This window comes from Dermacentor variabilis, chromosome 8 (assembly GCF_050947875.1).
Source record: "Dermacentor variabilis isolate Ectoservices chromosome 8, ASM5094787v1, whole genome shotgun sequence".
In the NCBI taxonomy this organism is placed as follows: domain Eukaryota; kingdom Metazoa; phylum Arthropoda; class Arachnida; order Ixodida; family Ixodidae; genus Dermacentor; species Dermacentor variabilis.
Window position 1 is genome coordinate 150,832,938 of NC_134575.1, and position 18,316 is coordinate 150,851,253.

Consider the following 18,316-nt stretch of genomic DNA (forward strand, 5'->3'; position numbering starts at 1 on the left):
CTGTACTGCCAGAGTTCACCGAGGCCAAAGCCGCACTGCCGCACCACCACTAATCACGTCTTTCCGCCAAGTAACACAGAACCTACAACCAACACACAAGCAACGCACTACAATCACATGAGCAACGTTGAACAACGCGCGGTCCAGAGAACGATCAGGCCGAGGACGAACACGCCACGGCGTCGCTCGGCGCCAGCATCGCGCCTTCTCAAAAATCCCTAAACAATGCTGTCCCTAGGCATCTAGGATCAGGTCACGTGAGGGATTTTTGTACGACAATTAGACGCACGCTTCTAGCCACCCTAGTTATAACAGTTATTGCCACTGGATGTTGCCCTATCTGCATTGACTGGTGTTAATTAAGAGTACAATATTATAAATAATTTAATTCAGAACTATAAAGATACTTCTACGAGTAATATTGGTACCATCTTGTCTAAAAATTGATTAAAAATTGCATGTCGATTGTTGTTTTTTTTCTTGATGCGGAGTGGTCGCTAGCGCCACTGGTAATCGTCCGCTCTTGACCGAGTTTCGCGCCATCTACGGTGCGTGGCAGCCCCCGGTTTTGAGGCTACGCCTGGCGCGGACCAATGGGAGTTCCCCCTCCTGGTATATCTGGCATTTGAAGCAAGATGGCTCTCAGTATAAATATAAGATCAGCTATTTCCACATCAGCCTCGATTAATTACCAGACTGATGGGATTTCAGCTTGTTTGCCCACTGGAAACATAATCTACTCGCAGTGGGACGTCGGCTAGGCGCATCCAGGGCCCGCGGACGCGTCCAGAACGCCCCGAAAACAGTGCGGCCCGAAGTCGGCAGCGAACGCGTACGGCACGACTCCATTTGCACGAGGCAGGCTGAAACACGCGTTTTGCCCGGAACCTCCTGGGAAGCTGCGCGTCGCTCGGTTTCGCGACTTCCCAGTGCCACCAACGTTCTGTTTTGGCGACCTATCGGAATGATCGTGGCGTGAAGTGCTTTCGTGCAGGTGTTTCGACGGCAGCGACGATCGTTTTTGACAAGCACAGCGGCTGACCGTCTACAAGGAGGTCGAAAAGTGTATTTGCTAATGTCGTGCGCCTGACCAATTAGTACGGACAGCCTCGATTGCCGCCGAAGGAACACGTGAATCACGCGCCTGTGACACAGTGCCGAGATACTTTCCCGAGTGGGCTACCTGCCGATTCGCCGACGAATGCGCGCCCGAGTTGTGTGCGCATGTTTCGACGCTGAAGTGACCATGGTGGAGTCTCCTTCGGCGTTCCGCTGCTGCTGTGTCACTCGGCATTGATCAACAGGCAGCATGACGAGCAGGTATTGTGGCCCCTCTTCGTCATAACCTAGTTTTTAGGAAGGAGCCGATAAATGCAAATCGTGAAGCTGTTGATGCATCGGGCATCGCGGGAATCGCATTATTTTTATTCTCGCTTTGCGAGTCGATCGTGGCCGCATTCGAATGAACGCCGAAACGATCGTCTACTCGCGCAGGGGAGAAAGTGGCAGATGAACTTGTCGTCTGTCTATTGTTCTTGGCGATGCACGAAACGCGAGCGTAGCTTCATCACAGTTTAATCTCGTTCTACTCGTCGGAGCGGTATTCTGTTGTAGATGGGTCAGCGCGCCGCCGACCCAGCCGAGAGCTTCGGGACGCAAAACGCGCCGAAGGAAGGGGAGCAAGAAAAAATTAAACACGTTGCCGCGTCGTTTGCATCTCGCCGCCACTTTTCCTCCCGGGTCTCGATTACGCCGCATCGCGAGTTCCTCGAGCGATCGGAGTCTTCCTTCTTCGACGTCGCCGTATGCCCGCGATTACGGGCCATGTAAACAGACGCGCGATAACGCTGCTGCAACGCTCAAAGAGGGTTCGATGCGCCGCTATTTCTGTGCTTGGCGCTGTTCTCGCGAGTGTTCTCTCTCTAGTGCCCAAAGGATTGACGAAAGAACTTTGGTGAAAGTGTGCTTCCGCGGTGTTGTGAAGGATTAATTTTATTTTTTTTTATTGAAGGGCTGCCTGTCTACCTCCCAGCTGCGTTGTTTGTCGAGCATTTTATGCCGTGCTTCGTGTACCAATATATTCCCAAGTGGAAGCGCTGTGTTGACTGTCCAGTAGCTCCAAACGGAAAGCGTCCAATGAAAGCATTCCTCCACAGTACGCGTGACCGTTGGTTGTTTCGGTCTTCTGTGTCGTCAGTTTGGATTGAATCCGTGTTCTCTCTGGGGCAGAGGAAACTTCGGTGTAACAAGCATACCAACTTGGCAAACAATGCGCAAGGTGTAGCAGCTGCCTTGCAAGAACAAGCCAGAAGTGCTTTCTGCTCAAACTGGGCACCTCTGTTCACAAAGAGCTCCTATGCCAGGATTGTTCTCGAAATCAGTAAAGAGCCAATGTGGCAAGGAGCTCCTACAAAAGAAAAGCTTTCTGAATTTGGCCACAGTTTGTTACTTGGAAGGGAAAGCTCGGTTAAATTTATTACAGTTAAAGCACAACATAGCCGTGCAAAGGGCTAAGATTTTTCCCATGCGACTGCCGCTTGAGGCACTTTGCATATTTTTGCAGGCTTGTTTCATGCTTGGAAAAACGCTTTAATGTAGCACCTACTGAGCAGCAGGAAGCTGTATCAGAATATTTTCATGTAGCTTTATAGTTTATTGATTGTCACTTCTCATCCAATTATAATATTTGAGAAGTTGCATAACTAATTATGTAATTAGGCAGAATGCAAAAAATAATCTTAGTATATCCAAGCTACGGCAAACAATGTTACCTTGGTTCCGTCCAGCTACGTGGCATTTACGTATCTTTAGTTCTTGGTAGATGATAGTTGATACGCCCTGTATATATAGGATATGCATCCACGGAAAAGCACATCACAACTACTGGGCAGCCAGGAAATAACATTGTTGCTTAATCTAGAGAAAAACCGGGAAGTAGCCCTGTGATTGTGAAAGAGCATGTATGCTTCACATCCCTCTCCTTTTTGTTTCTTGTTACTTTCTTTAGACGTGTGTCCTATACATTCTGTCTTGTGAATATGAGAGTTGTTAGTTGGCACATCATCTTCCATGTGGGCGGTTGTGTTTGTTTGTTTGTCTTAGAACTTTGCATCACAACTTCACATCTATGATTGAGAACCTACTAGCCTGCAGGCAACCTTTCGCCACATGCCGTGTTTTGTGTAGATCACTTTTGAGGATAAAATCACTTTCGCAAGCTTTTGTTGTGACTCGGAACCAGATGCATTGAGCTTTACGATTCAGTCTTTGTGGCACTTTGCAAACATACTGTCTATACACAATGCTAGCAATGATGTCTGTAGACACCAATGTGTCTACAGACATCATTGCCATCATCATCAGACATCATCTGCCAAGTCACACAAAAGTGATGATGACATCGCCAAAAGTGAATGACCAAGAATATCACTCCAGTATCGACAAGTGAACTGGAAAACGTCAAAGTATGTACAGAACAGAAAAGAGAAAATGTATGCCGATGAATGCCAATGAACTCTTTTGAAAGAACAAATTCCACTTTTGTTCTGCAGCTATACGATTTTTAGCGTTCATGTGGTGAAAGTAAATTTTCAGTGGACAGAATTAATTGGCACCTGAAGGAGTTAAGTAGTTTAACAGAGCTTTAAAGAAAAAGAAAGTATTTCTGTATTCCGACATGTTTTAGTACCGTGAGCAAGCCATAGTGGTGCAAATACAGAACGATTCCTACTCATGGATGCATAAATTTCGTCTTGAAACAAAATATTTATTGGTCTCATTTCATCATTTTACAAATATTGCATAGTGTTTTAGTAAAATTATATTCTGCTTATAAAAAATAAGTTTCTGTAAAGATATGAGTATGTCGAGCAAAAAAAAAAAGAAAAACAAGAATTGGAGAGCTGCTGCTTATCAACGGGCAGAGCTGAACCTCATTCGTGTTTCTGAGCTGACATAAGATCACATGAGGCTTTTGGGATAGGAAACCACCTGCCTCGGAGGTTTATACCTGAGTCGGACATTCTTCGCTATCAGAAATGAGGCTTGTGTAAGCACCAATCAGGATGCAGGGAATTTAGGACTCGTAGGGAGGACCGATGTAGTGATAGGGGTTCTCAAAGAGGATATGTGCCTAAACAAATTGAATATTCTGAATTACTGCACTGATTATAAGACAGAAGAAAATTGGCACACTACAAAGTGCCATCGCCGCTTTGCGGTCAGTTTGCCCATCCAGCTGAGCTATCGTTGCTGCCGCTGTCTTTCTGGCTATTGCTTGTTGACTCCAATAAATCTCATCGCACTCTACTTATCTGTCTGTTCTGCTTTTTTGGAGATTAATTGGGGCTTGTAGGAAAACATACTCTTTGTAAAACAAGCACTTGGCCATTTCTGGTGTATTGTGCCATCTTTGTTTCCTTTGACAGAGGTATGTGTGACAACGTATTGTTTGAGGCCACCCACTCCTTTTAGTTTAGCTGTTGCACACCAGCCAAGTTTTGGTTCAGAAACTTGCTACATGCGAGAGACTGTCCTGAGTAATATGTGGTCATGCTCAATGCCTATCAATAAAGTTAAGCCTATTCATGCAACTTTTTTGTCTCTGTTATGAAGTGGCATTTTTTCAGTGCTATAAAACCTTTAATCTGTGCGGCAGAACCTTGAGTTGTACTTGCATGTTTAGAACATTTAGAAGTATTTTTGAAGTGGTTACCATAACATTGTGGGAGCAGAGACAGTCCAGCCTTTTATTTTTTTTTCTTTGCTGCAGAAATATTGTGACAAGGTGGCTAAATAATTAACAAGTACCTCGAGCTGCCAATCAGCTCACCTGGCTGATGTGCTTGGGAAATGTGTGGCTTAGCTATAGCAAGTCGAGAGAGGCTACGATGGGTTGTTCACTTTCAATGCAGTGACAGTCGAGTGCTTTCTGCTTGTAGCCTCTACTTCCCAAAGCTGTAATGTGTCTGAAACAATAAATGAAATGAAATGTAGAGCATGACCTGACCCAAATGTGACAATGATGTTATATTGTGAAAGGGACAGCTGCGGATGGCTTGACAGGATTTTGAAAACGTTCTGCTTTTATCGTAGCTGGGCAAGGTAGCTTTCTTCAATGCTGTATTGATGATGCAGTGATGCTGTCTTGTTGCTTACTTGAACCATACTGGGAGCATTGATTGTTCACTGATCGCAACAAGTGCTGGCAGCAGAGAAGAAAAGGACGCAATGAGATGTGAGCTGATCGGTTCGTGGGAGCTGTGTTGCAGTTAGAACTTGCCTTAATTTAACTTTAACCCTTTCAGTCACATTGTCTCCATACGGAGACAAGACTTTCTTAGTTGAATTTTTCATCAAGAAGCAAAGGAATCGCGCTGCACACTGGTGCGACTAATATTTGAAACACAAATAAACGTAATGAGCACCTTCTCATACGAAGCGGCGAAACAGTTCTGCAGAAAAAGATGTCTCAAGATGGACTCCTCCATGTTTAATGGGAGCTCTGCTGAGTCTCTGTTGAAATTTCTTTTTTTACCACAGCCTCAGTCATTAAGAAGAGTTAAAAACCCTTGTTTTATGTAAGTAAAGAGTACGTTTTAAGAAAAAGAGTTACTCAATACTCGTGGTTCTGTTACTCAGTAGTTTTGACTGTTTTAATCCACGTCTCCATGCATAGACACCGTGACTTACTCGCTCTGTACCACACCCGCAACCCATTTGCACTCTGCGAAATTTAAAACTACTGATGCTTTTATGGACCTGTATCATCTAGTTCACTGTTGAAGAAATAAATTTTAGTTTTTTGAGTACATATTCTTTTTATTTACGAGTGGTGGCAATTTTTAAATGTGGAACAAAGATCATCGTTTGCACTGTTTGACCGTGAAGAGGGCAATGTAACACTCTCGTTGCTGGACCATCGAGCAAATGATGTCGGTCTGACAATTATGTTGTGCCCTCAAGTGACTGTTTCGATATTGGCGACTTCTAGTTTGATGCCAGATCAATAGAATTTTGTTTGGGCACAGCAGACCTGCAGAACCAGTCTGGATCTTTGTTTTTCTGTTCGAGACTTAGGTCTGCGCTGCACTTCAACATTGTATCTTTTGATGTCCTTCCTCAGAGTCTCGTTTTAAGTCACTGTCTGTAAACTTGTTGCGGTCACTTTTTTGTGAGGTACGATGCAAAGGACCACTGGCCTCGGCAAGTTCAATCGCCGTTTCCGCAGCGGTGCAAGTACGAGAAGTGTGTGGCGAAAACCATGGTCCACTGCCGGAAATGCAATATTTTTCTGTGCATCGCAGCTGCGAAGGACTGCTTCTTCCAGTCACTACCGGGGAACCTGTTGATGCACCACTTGCACAACCTTGAATAAATAATTTCCTTCCTTTCTGTAACCTGCCAAAGTGTACGTGCAGAAAAAAAAATAGTATTCAGCCATGATGTCTCCATATGAGAATGAGTTTGAGTTGAGAATATTTGAGAATATTTGAGTTGTCCTAGAAAGGTGGCGCCGGTGCACCTGAATCGCTCGGTGCTCTCTGCTAGGCCTGTGGAGCACACCCCCAAGGAGCTCATGGCGATGGCAGTGTCATGTCGTAGCCGTGATCGTCCTTGGTGTTGTGCCTGCGCAGCCGCCACGAAAGCTGGAGCACTGTGTCCATCGGACTGTAGCTGTCTCCGTAGATCACCTGTCTCTTTCGGCCTCCAGCTTGCCCCCCCTCTGCTCTCCCAAACTGTAGCTTAGCTCATTCCTTCTGCCACGTGTCCTTCTCTCACGTTGACCACATGGCTCCACATGCATTTTTCTCTTTTCCTTCATGCTTCTGGTTCCTTTATTTTGCCACTTCATTATTTTTTCACATCTTCTTTCTCTTGTATTCTTCCTCTGAAGCGCTCATAAGTTTCTGCTCTTTTTTTTTCATTGCATTTTTTCCTTTTCTTTTTCTATTTATTCTCACTTCTTTCTCTTCTTTCCTGCATATCTCATTTCGAACCATGATAGAGCATTAGGAATAAATAACCAGTTCATACGCATACTTGGTACTTGTTGGAAAGTTCATATAATGATGGTTTTGTTGGAAAATCCCAATTCCCTGAGTGCTCCCTGAGTATTGTGCTCAACTGTGTAACTAGTTTTTTTTTTCTTGGTAGCCATGTCTGCTATGGCTGCCAGGATTAGATTTTTTGCATGTTTGCTCTAACTTTACACTTGATCGTGCGCAGTCATAGATTTGAAATACTCAAAACTTTCCCAACAGTATTCATATTTTTGAGTAGTGACTATTATGTTCAAAGATTGAATTCAATTCGTTATTAAAAACATACATATATATATATGTTTGCACACCTCTGCAAATTTTGAGGACAGTTGGTGCATCTTGTGTTGAGTGATAACCAAATAAAAGTAATAATCCTGTAGAGAACTATCGCCACCAAAAAGGCAAAACAATGTGCTCATGACAATACATTCTGCACTAACTAGACTCCATGCAAGCTTTACTTGTATAAATTTGTTTCTGCCTAGTGAATACAAACGGTAGGAGGTGATCAACTGTATGCTAGGATTGTGAAACTTGTTTCATTAATATTTTATTGTCATGATAAGTGCACAATGTCATGATAATAGGGTCCACTTTAGTAATATCCTAATTCCCACCTCCCACTCCTTTTTTTTTCTTTTGTACCGAAAGTGTGCTTCCCAGTGTACAACGAGAGGTCTACAAGCTTCTAAAGATCCTGCACACTTTATAAGTGGACTTGACTAAAAATGCTTTCTCATGCTTGCAGCTCGCGGAAGTTTGCCAGTCTTCTTTAGCTATGCAAAATTTTTCTTGTCAAATTGAGAAGCCTATATTTTCTACCAGGTGTGGTTCAGGTAGTACAGTATGACACTTTCTTTCTGCAGTAAAGGAAGTGGCTTATGATGAGGCTGGTTTTGGCCAGTATGCGAGTTGCTATTGCTCAACTATATTTACTTTTGAATATGCTCACATTGTGATGACGGTGAAGGATCACTGTCAAGGACATTAGTTAAGATTCTAACTTGTGCTCATAAAGACAACCAACACACTCAAATTGAAATATCGGCAAGCGCAGTCGTCAGTTGTCGAATTTTAACTTGCGGGTAAAGTGCATCGGCTATTTATACAAGTACTGTGCATTCCCCAGTAATCGCATATATTCATGCACAGTCGAGAATATACAATGCTAGTCATGTTACTCATGCAATCTGATCAGCCAATGCTCCTTTGCCATAGAACCTGCAACAACATCCAAGAAATTCTTGATACCAGTAGGGCTTACCTTGCACTCCGCGATAACTGCATAACAATGATAAACAAGTGAATGAACGACCACGAGAAAAAATGCAAAACAAACTTTATGTAACAAATTTTTGTATATATCATATCTTACTAGCACGGAAATGTTTTGAAAGTTACATTTTTTCTTGAACAAATGCTCTATCGGTTTGGTACATAAAATGAGGACATGATAGGCTTTCACACGCGCTATACTTCAAAAATGTACGCGCAGAGTATATTGCATTACTGCTAAAAGAAAAACTAATTGCAATGACTGCACTATCGAGAAAAAAGGCAACTGTTCATGAGTGAGAAAAGACAGCACTTTAGTGGTCAGTCTAAAGATGTGCAATACACTGCCCTGGTACCTTAGCCAATGACCTGCAGTTGAGGGATTCAGAACTTAATACAGCAGAAGACGTGAATGTTGTAAGGCTATTGCATAATGGCAGATATGCGAAGCGTTTGGGAAGTTGAGATAACCTGTGGCTTCTTAGATGGTGAGGCAGTAGCACTCACTACTTTGAACACTAAGGTCAATCTTGCTCTTAGTTCAAGAAAATTATTGGTTCGAATGCTTTTCCTTGCATGCAGTTTGCCATGCCATTTTGCAACTTCTCTTGTTTCTAGAGCACATGCTGACATCTGCAGAGATATTTATTATGAATATTTTATTCGACCGCAAAGCAGATTTTTTTTTTTTTTTAGAGCAGTATTATGTGTGGAAATTTACGGTAATTGCAATATTTCTTTGTAAACACTGGTGGGGGCTAACTTTGAAAGTGTGCATTTTAAAAAATGAGTTTCTCTTAGTACATAAATATGTATATGTTTCTTATTTTGTAGATTTAGTCATGTCAAGATAAATTGCTGATATGTTCAAGCTAGCTCTTTCCATGCCATGCATGAGTCTCGCTTGTTCGGATATTTCCTTTCGTTTAGTGAGCGTTGCGGACTAGGGCAGAGACAGAGTTTAACAATTCTTTAGTGTTGGTGACCTCGAGAATCTACCTGGCTGGGCACCCTTTTCTTCTTTTCGTTGTCTCGCCAAGGCCATGGATATACACCGAAGGTAGGTTGCCCTTCACATGGTTTGTTATTTGCTGTATTCTGAATGTGCTATGACTCCAGTGGTAGTCTTTTTCGCAAATTCATCTCTGTTTGATACATTTGGGTTTCTTGGAAAGCAATTTTTCGACGTCTTCAGAATGTTCAGCAACAGTGCCGCATATTCATTTGAATGTTCTGACGTCATTCTCGTGTGTTTTTATTCTTTCTTTAAAATTTTGGTTTTCCCTATGTACGATGCCGTACAGTCAGCACAGCTGATTTTGTAGACGATGCCTTGAGCTTTTTCTTTTGGTGGATGACCTTTTGGTTTAGAAAGAGGATATTGAAATTGTTGATCGGTTAGTGCACAACTTTGAGGCCTTCTTTTTCACTATTCTGCTGAGAGCTTCGCTGATACCTTTGACGTTTGGGATGGACACTCATTTCTGGGGTAGGGGAGAAGTCGGTGGTTGAAGGTCCCGTAGTTTGTTTCTTCTTTTTGTTGTTTGGTTTTTCAAATGAAGTCCTCTGTAGCCATTCCTTTTAAGTTCGTTGAGACCCGTTCTCTTTCCTTTCTTTTCATCTGATTCCAATGAGGAATGAGTTTCGGCTCTCCTGAATAAAGAATTTACAACAGATGCCTTGTGGTTTGCAGGAAGGTTGGATTTGAAGTGAAGGTAGTGCCCGTGTGGGTTGGTTTTCGGTATACTGAAAATTTTAGAATGCCATCTGTTCGTGTAACTTGCACATCTAAGAATGGGAGCAATCTGTTCTGTTCGCACTCATATGTGAACTGTATATCTGGGTCTCTGCAGGTTTTCAACTTGCCCCGTCTTCACGATGCAGAAGCACTAATCCACATACCCCAGGAAGACTTTTGGTTTCGGGAAAAGAAAGTACTCTGAGCTTTTTCCTTAATATTCTCCATAGTCACGTTAGCCATGGTAATGAAAATTGAGGGCTTCATGGGAGTTCCTTTAACCTGCTTGTATTTGGTTGGAGTCAGTCTGAAAGCCCTAATCAAATTCCCAACCAGACAGGTAAGTCTGTCAGTGGTTAGCTTCAAAATATCGGAGAAAGCTTCGCTTATCAAGGATTCCCACATAAGTGTGGGACCTGTCGATTTTTTTTTCGTTTACTTCGCCATGGTCATTGCAAGATAAGTCCATTAGTGCTTGTCAGTGAATTATAGACTTTTTGCTTTGACAGCTGTGCCACTTTCAGACGGCCTTTCATCATGCGAATAGCTATTTGCGTGTAATGCTGCTATGGCATTGCATGCAAACAGCCATTCAGGTGCACAGATTGCAGGCATTGCATTTGTGGCACAGATAATTTTATGAGCTGCGATAATTTAACATGATTCGCTTTTGAAATTTGATGGTTTGCACTCCGATAAGGTGTGGTTGTAGATACATTCAGCTTCACTGGAGGCCTGGCTTGTCTTTTAGCAGAAGTGCCACAAAGCTATTTATGTTCTTGCTGGGAGTTTAAACACATTGTTCCGGGATAGTTCCGGGATAAACAATATGAATCGCGACAGGTCAGTGTCGTGTTCGATGGCATCTGCAGGAACGATCGAGTAAAGAAAGCTCGCTCGGATGCCACGGAAGAAATGTCGATGACACATCCAGAAAAATAAGAGCTTGTGACCTTTTCTGAGCCCTTTCAAGCATTGCCCCGACCCCCTTTAGTGACGAACTTGGTCTCTTGTAGAGGTGGGCACTGACTGTGGGCATGATGATATTTACATTGCTGGAGAAATACAATGCTGTATTTCAGTCATCACGCCCCCTCCCCTCCCGCCCCCCCCCCTACGTCACCTCATTAAGTCGCACATCTGAGTCGCAGCATTATGATTGTCTACACTAAAGTTTTTTGAAAGCTCATTGATACTCATACTTAAGGGGCGATGACACCGCAGTACAGCAGTCTTTGAGAGCCATGAACCAGGAAAGGCAGCTGCATTGAATGCTGCCTGTCATCTGAATATTGGTGGACAACGAACTCAATGCTTGGTGTCCTCATTTGCATATCTAGCTGTATCGTTGTGCACTTTGCATTTTTTTATGTGCTCTCACCCTTGCCCAGTGATTCCGAGCTGGTTGTTCTTGGAATGTATACTGCGTGTTTAAGTATAGCCGACTGCACTACTTCTGTTCTCTTTGCTGTGTTCGACAACAGCCCTCGCGACGTTATCCATGGATTGGACTTTTTATCCACTCGTTCTGCTCTCGTCGACTGCGCAACTGGTGTTCTTCAGTTAGAACTGCCTCAAGTAGCCGATGCTCCAAGCACCGCCCCACCGTATTTGTGCTTGCTTCACGATGTGTGTCTGTCACCCGAGGCAGTTACTTACGTCACTTTGACCGCCCAGCCACAGGCTCCTGACGGTGAATATGTGCTCTGTCCCCTCATCGATGTGCTTTTGAACCGGCATATTGCTGTTCCGCATACGCTGGTCACAGTTACTGATAACGACGTCGTCCTACCGCTTCTGAATTTCAGCCTGTGCCCTCAAGTGATACCGACCGGCATGTTCTTGGCCAGTTTTTCTGGTGGTTCCGAAGTTGACATCGAGAGTCTGAATGCCGAGACTTGTTTATTAACACCAATTGCAGCTCACAGCTCTAATTCCTTAATGGATGACTTCGCAAAATGACTGCACTTGACCTCGCCTCTGCACAGGCCAAGGACATAAGTCTACTGTTTGAATCGTACAGTGACATCTTTGATTTCGGTGACATGCCTTTAGGCCAAACATCTGTTGTTCACCACCGTATAAACACTGGAACCATGAATCCTATTTGCCTGCGTCCTTATCGTGTATCGTATGCTGAACATCGAGTCATCCAATCAGAAGTGGACAGAATGCTCCGCAAATGGGTCATCGAGCCATCAGCCAGCCTTTGGGCTTCGCCTGTTGTCATTGTGAAAAAGAAATATGGTACCTGGCGTTTTCGCGTCGATTATTGCCACTTAAACAAGATCGCGCGAACAGACGTCTACCCACTACCATGCATCGACGACACATTGGACTGCTTGCACGGAGCTAAATACTTCTCGTCCATTGATCTTTGATCCGGCTACTGGCAGATTTCAGTTGATGAAATGTACTGTGAGAATACGGCCTTCATCACGCCGGACGGCTTATATCAGTTCAAAGTCATGCCCTTTGGCCTATGCAATGCTCCTGCGACATTTGAACGTATGATGGACTCTCTTCTGCGGGGCTACAAATGGACCACCTGTCTTTGTTACCTTGACGACGTTATTGCTTTTTCTCCCATGTTCAGCAGCCACCTTACCCGACTCGCTGCCATTCTTGCGGTCTTCCGAAAAACCGGCCTCCAACTGAACTCCACGATGTGTCAATTTGGGTGCCGTCAGATTACCGTGTTGGGACACCTCGTTGGTGCATCCGGTGTCCAATGAGATCCGGAAAAAGTTTGTGCCCTACGGAGTTTCCCTGTGCCACATTCTGCTTATGACACGCGCTGCTTCGTCAGCCTGTGTTCTTACTTCCATCGTTTTATCAGAAACTTCGCTGATGTTGCTTGGCCTTTGACAGATCTTCTAAAGAAGAACACGCTGTTCTCATGGGGCCCAGAGCAGGCTCGCGCGTTCGCAGCTCTCATCGGGTTTCTGACCATCACTCCTATACTTGTCCACTTTGATCCTTCTGCACCGACCGAAGTCCACACTGACGCAAGCGGCCATGGCATCGGCACTGTTTTCGCCCAACAACAGAATGGTACCGAGCTTACGCTAGCCGCCTGCTGTCACCTGTTGTCACCTGCTGAGAGAAATTACTCCATGACCGAGCGGGAGTGCTTGGCTTTAGTTTGGGCTGTTGCCAAGTACCGGTCATATTTGTACGACCGCACATTTTTGGCCGTTACAGACCACCACTCCCTCTGCTGGCTGTCTTCCCTCAGGGACCCAACAGGATGGCTTGGTCGCTGGGCTTTGCGGCTCCAGGAATTTTCATTTATTGTGAATTAAAAGACTGGACGCCTCCACAAGGATGCTGACTGCCTCTATAATCACCCCGTGGATCCCCTTGATCCTGCTACGCATGATCTGGTGACCTGCATGATGGCTTTTACTTACATGACCGACATGCGCGCTGAATAACAACACGACAAATCCTTACAGTACATCGCCGGAGTGCAGTCTGGCAACACTGACTGCACATGCCGCATGTTCGTGCTGCACAATGGCATCCTCTACCGCTGCAACATCAACCCTGATAGCCCTGAGTTGCTCCTTGTCCTTCCTCGTCGCCTACGATCCATTGCTCTTGAACAACTTCACAATGCACCTATGGCAGGACACCTTGGAGTTTTGTGTACATATGACCGCATACGATGCCGGTTCATCTTGCCGTGTCTCTGCCGCTCTGTGCGTCGTTACGTCGCAACTTGGCAATTGTGTCAGCTCCGGAAGAAACCTCCCCAGCCACCTGTTGGATGACTCCATCCCATTGAAGTTCCCTTTGCACCGTTCTTTCACGTAGGACCGGCTTGGCCCTTTTCTGACGACGACTAGAGGGAATAAGTGGATCGCCGTCGCTACTGATTACGCGACATGCTACGTGATAACAAAGCCGTTGACAACTAGTTGCGCAACAGGCGTTGCCGATTTTCTCCTCCACGACGTCATTCTCCACCACGGTGCACCTCGACAGTTACTTATAGACCGGGCCGCTCGTTCTTGTGTCGAGTTGTCGACAACCTCCTCTGCTCTTGTGCCACTGAGCACGAGCTGTCCACCACCTACCACCCACAAATGAACGGTCTTGCTGAACGTCTTAACCGAACAATCGCAGAAATGCTGTTGATGTACATCTCCAACGATCCTCAGACAGTAAAAAAACTCCGCAGCTTCCTGGGATTATGCTCCTACTTTTGACGGTTCGTGCTCAGATTCGTGGACGTTGCTTATCTATTGACAAGTCTCTCGTGAAAAGACAGTCCATACGAGTAGGCACTTGAATGTTTCTGCTTACATCAGAACCCATTCTTCGTCACTTTGATCCATCTGCTCCTACTGAAGTGCACAGTGACGCCAGCGGAATCGGCATCAGAGGAGTGTGGGCCATTCTCTAAGCAAGTTTGAACGAAACTACACTGTGACAGAGCAAGAATGCTTAGCGGCTGTATTTGCTGTTCAGAAGTTTCATTGCTACCTCTATGGGCACCCATTCACCATAGTAGCCGACCATCATTCCGTATGTTGGCTTGTTATTCTCCGTGACCCCTCCGGTTGTCTAGCATGCTGGGCTTTACGCCTCCAAGAATTTGACTTCATTGTTTCCTACAAAAGTGGAAGATGTCATGCTGATGCTGATTGCCTTTGTCACCTTCCTCAATGGAGGATAACGCGGATAATCTTGACAACTGCTTTGCTGCTGTTTCTCTAACGTTTCCTGACGCCTCCGTTTTACAGCGGAAACAACATAATGACTTATGTTTAGACCCCCTGTTTGCCAATGTCTGCAGTTCCAAGGCCAGGGGTCACTTTTCTCTTCGTGTAGGACTGTTATACAAGACAAATTACTCGGCAAGTGGCATGCGGTATTTACTGGTTGTTCCTGAAAGCCTGCAATGTGATGTTCTCCGTGTCATGCATGATGATCCGACGTCGGGCCATCTTGGATTCATTTGCACCTTACATTGAACACAGAAGCGGTTTTACTGGCCTAAGATGCGACATTCTATTAAACAATACGCGTCGAGCTGCGACAAGTGCCAGCATCCCAAGTGACCCTACAGGCACTCCGCAAGACCTTCTTCATCCTGTAGCGCCGCCTACTAGTACACCTTTCGAGCAAGTTGGTATTGACCTGCTGGGACCATTTCCACGATCTTCGAAAGATAATTGCTGTGTCATCATCTGTGTCGATCACCTTACTAGAAACGCGGAAATCGCTGCGATATCTTCCTCCACAGCCGCTTGCATCGCTGCCTTCTTGTTACGCTATGCAATTCTTTGGCACTGTCTGCCTTGTGTAATTTGTCTCTGATGACTTGGAAGAATTGCTAGACCCTGCACATCGCAGTTCTACCACTCAACACCATATCATCCCCAGACGAAAGGCCTCGTCGAATGTACCAACCGTTTATCACCTACGCCAACAATACAGCGAAGCACGAAACCATGGACTGCCCACCTTTCTATCTGCTCTACGCTCGGGCGCTGTGCTGCTGTATCGATACCATTTTCCCTTTTATGCTCCATACAGAGGACTCAGTTGCTGAAACTTTGTGCCGTGCTGAAGAAGTCCAAAAATTGCTTGTCTGCAAAAATTGGCATCACAAGATCGCTCCAAAGAGCAGTATGACCGCCGCCACGATTTGGTTTCATTCGAAAAAGGTGACTTGGTGTGGCTGTGGACCCCTCAATGCAGACGTGGGCTATTCCAAAAGTTCTTGGCTCAGTATACTGGTTCCTTCACGGTCATTGACCGCATTAGTGATTTAACGTATGTGGTCGCCCGTGTAAGGTCACCAGGACGCCGCTCCCGTGCTACTCAACTTAAGCATGTTACGTGCCTCAAGCGATATCACACTATCACTCAGCCTTAACTCCCATGGTGGGCTTCGTCTGCAAAATGAGGAATGTAATGCCTTGGTTGAGGCGAAAAGAAGAGTAAGAGGACGCCAGATCTTTTTGGTGCGGAGCCCGAACAAAACTGGCGCTGGACTGTTTTTCCTAGGCTCATCCAGCTCATCTATCATCTGTAAATAAACATACCTCGTCTGTAACGATATCATCAGTAAACTTGTAGTTATGTAAAAATAGAATGCCGATTCAAACCAAGAAGGTGGCCAAGGGGTCAAGTGGGTAGTGCTAAAAAAAAAAAAAAAGGCAAAGCTCCAATAAAGTGAGTCGGAATTTTTTGTTCATGTGGAGGCAATGCATGATGGGCAGAAAGCAGTGCTCTTCGTAGTAGATTTTATTGAATGGTAGGGAAGTCCGAAAAATGCAGTGTCAGCAGGCAAATAAACATATCAATGATAGATAGTTGACTGAACCCATGTTCTGTCATGGTTACCTTGTACTATAGTAAAGGTAGTAATAAAGGACAAAATACTAATGTCCAGACCATATGTATGTTTCTATCAGGCATACAGTGACGAAATTGTAATATATTTCAAAAAATTAAATTATGAAATTGAAACAGTGCCAATTTTGACCAAAATGGTCAACTACGTCAGAAGCGTTGATATTTACGTCTCTGTGAGAGTACGTAAGTGTGAGCCCTGTCAAACGTTCCTCAGACATTGTCAAAGATGGGCAGTTTTTCAGTAATCTAAGGCTTGAAAAACTTCTCTCCACTGTGGCAATGGTGACTAGGAGTATGACCGAAATTTGAATGAGCCCGTAAAGATTGGGATAGAATTTCTTTGTCACAGTGTGGAAGGGTGTTGGACCCTGTGCTAGTGATCCGATGCCCGTTTGTATTGCATCGTGTTCAAATGGTGGTTACGTCTCCTAGAACAAGCCTTAAAATTGGAATAAGATTTCTTATTGTGATAGTAAATATATGGACACTCTAGGCGGATTTCGTGATCGTCATCAGCCTCAAAGTGGCCATGAGTTTATTAATAAAGTTCAGTTGCGCGACGTTCGCTGTGGGTGTGAAGGATTGCGTGCCTGTGTGAGCCAGGATGGCAGCTTGCCCTGCATGATGCGCGACGTTCTCCCGCGTGTCGAATGCTCAAGTCCGTGTATTCAAACACTCAATATGGCAGGGTAGGTCATGGAAAGTGGGACTGAGGTAAACGCGTGATAACCTGGTCAAGCGAGTTTCCTGCTCAAGCCCAGCCAGGGTTCTCTGCATGGCTGAGCACGCACACAGCCTGGAGCCTCATCTTCTTGGAGGTAATCTGTGGCAGAGGTTGAGGCCTGTGTCAGCCAGGATTGCTGCTTACTTTGCGTGTGCTGTCTTCCCATGCGCCTAGCATTAGAGGTCTCATGATCTCAAGTGTTGGACATGCATAGAAGCAAGACGCAACCTGTAGAGGTCATTCCCGAGGCATGTGCTCTTCATCACGCTAGCCTTGTGACAGCAAGTGTTCGCAGCCATCAAGTGAAATACGCTTTTGTTTTCCAGTGTGCCTCCCCCCCTGGCTGCATCCCTGTTAGCAGTGTGTTCAATGGGGCTGGTTGGTTCATCTTTAGAATAAAAACAGAGCACCCATTTGAACTTTCACCTTTGTCTTTCATTGACCTATTAACACAAAGTTCAATGCAAATAGTTTTGAAAGGATACTTAATCCCTGTTGCACACCTGACATATGCTTAGACTTTTTGTAGCTTTTCTGTTCGGCTTACCAGTGAGTCAATAAAATATTTCGCTTTTATCTTTTTTATGACGCAACTGGTGACATAATGGTTTTTACTAAGGCTTGGCTATGCATGCTCAAGGTTGCTTTTTTGTAATTATGTAAAGTGCTGCTTTGTCTATCATGATGTCTTCCTCGTTTTGCACTTGCTAAATCCTTCAAGGATGAAAACCAACAAACTAGTCTGACTCGTTTCCTCTCAGCAGCACAGTCGTCAAGAATTCTCTGGGTATCATTTTTGCTTTGTGCTACAGTGATCACTTAATCACTTTGCACAAGTGTGTTGTTAAAAATAACCACTCTGTTGAGTACCGCCAAGGAGAATGTGAAAACAGCATGTTCGAGAGTTATTTGTTCGTTCTAAAATTTCTCTTATGTTGACTCCACAGAAATGGTGTCTATCATTGAATGGAGTCTTGCATTGCTAATGCAGTGGGCTCTGCAGGTAGAGGCATTGCCCCACACTGGTAGTATCTGGTGCTACCATTGCCAGCCTCTATGACAGCTTATTTCCATATGTAACGAGACAATGACTTGATGATTAATCTAAAAGGACATGCCTGGCTGGCATTGCAGAGCACCCGTTTAAAGGGACAGTACACAAAA

The 18,316-nt window shown here is 44.7% G+C and overlaps 1 protein-coding gene across 2 annotated transcripts in view; it reads left to right on the forward strand.

Annotated features, from left to right (window-relative positions):
* The first annotated feature begins 583 nt into the window (after positions 1-583).
* The window catches only part of Hel89B (histone acetyltransferase 1), a 392,774-nt gene continuing 375,041 nt past the window's right edge, over positions 584-18,316 (forward strand). For both annotated transcript variants that reach the window (XM_075703080.1, XM_075703081.1), the window contains exon 1: positions 584-1,320. In XM_075703080.1, coding sequence (XP_075559195.1) covers positions 1,310-1,320 — 11 coding nt within the window. In that variant the 5' untranslated portion in view covers positions 584-1,309. The remainder of the gene's footprint in view (positions 1,321-18,316) is intronic.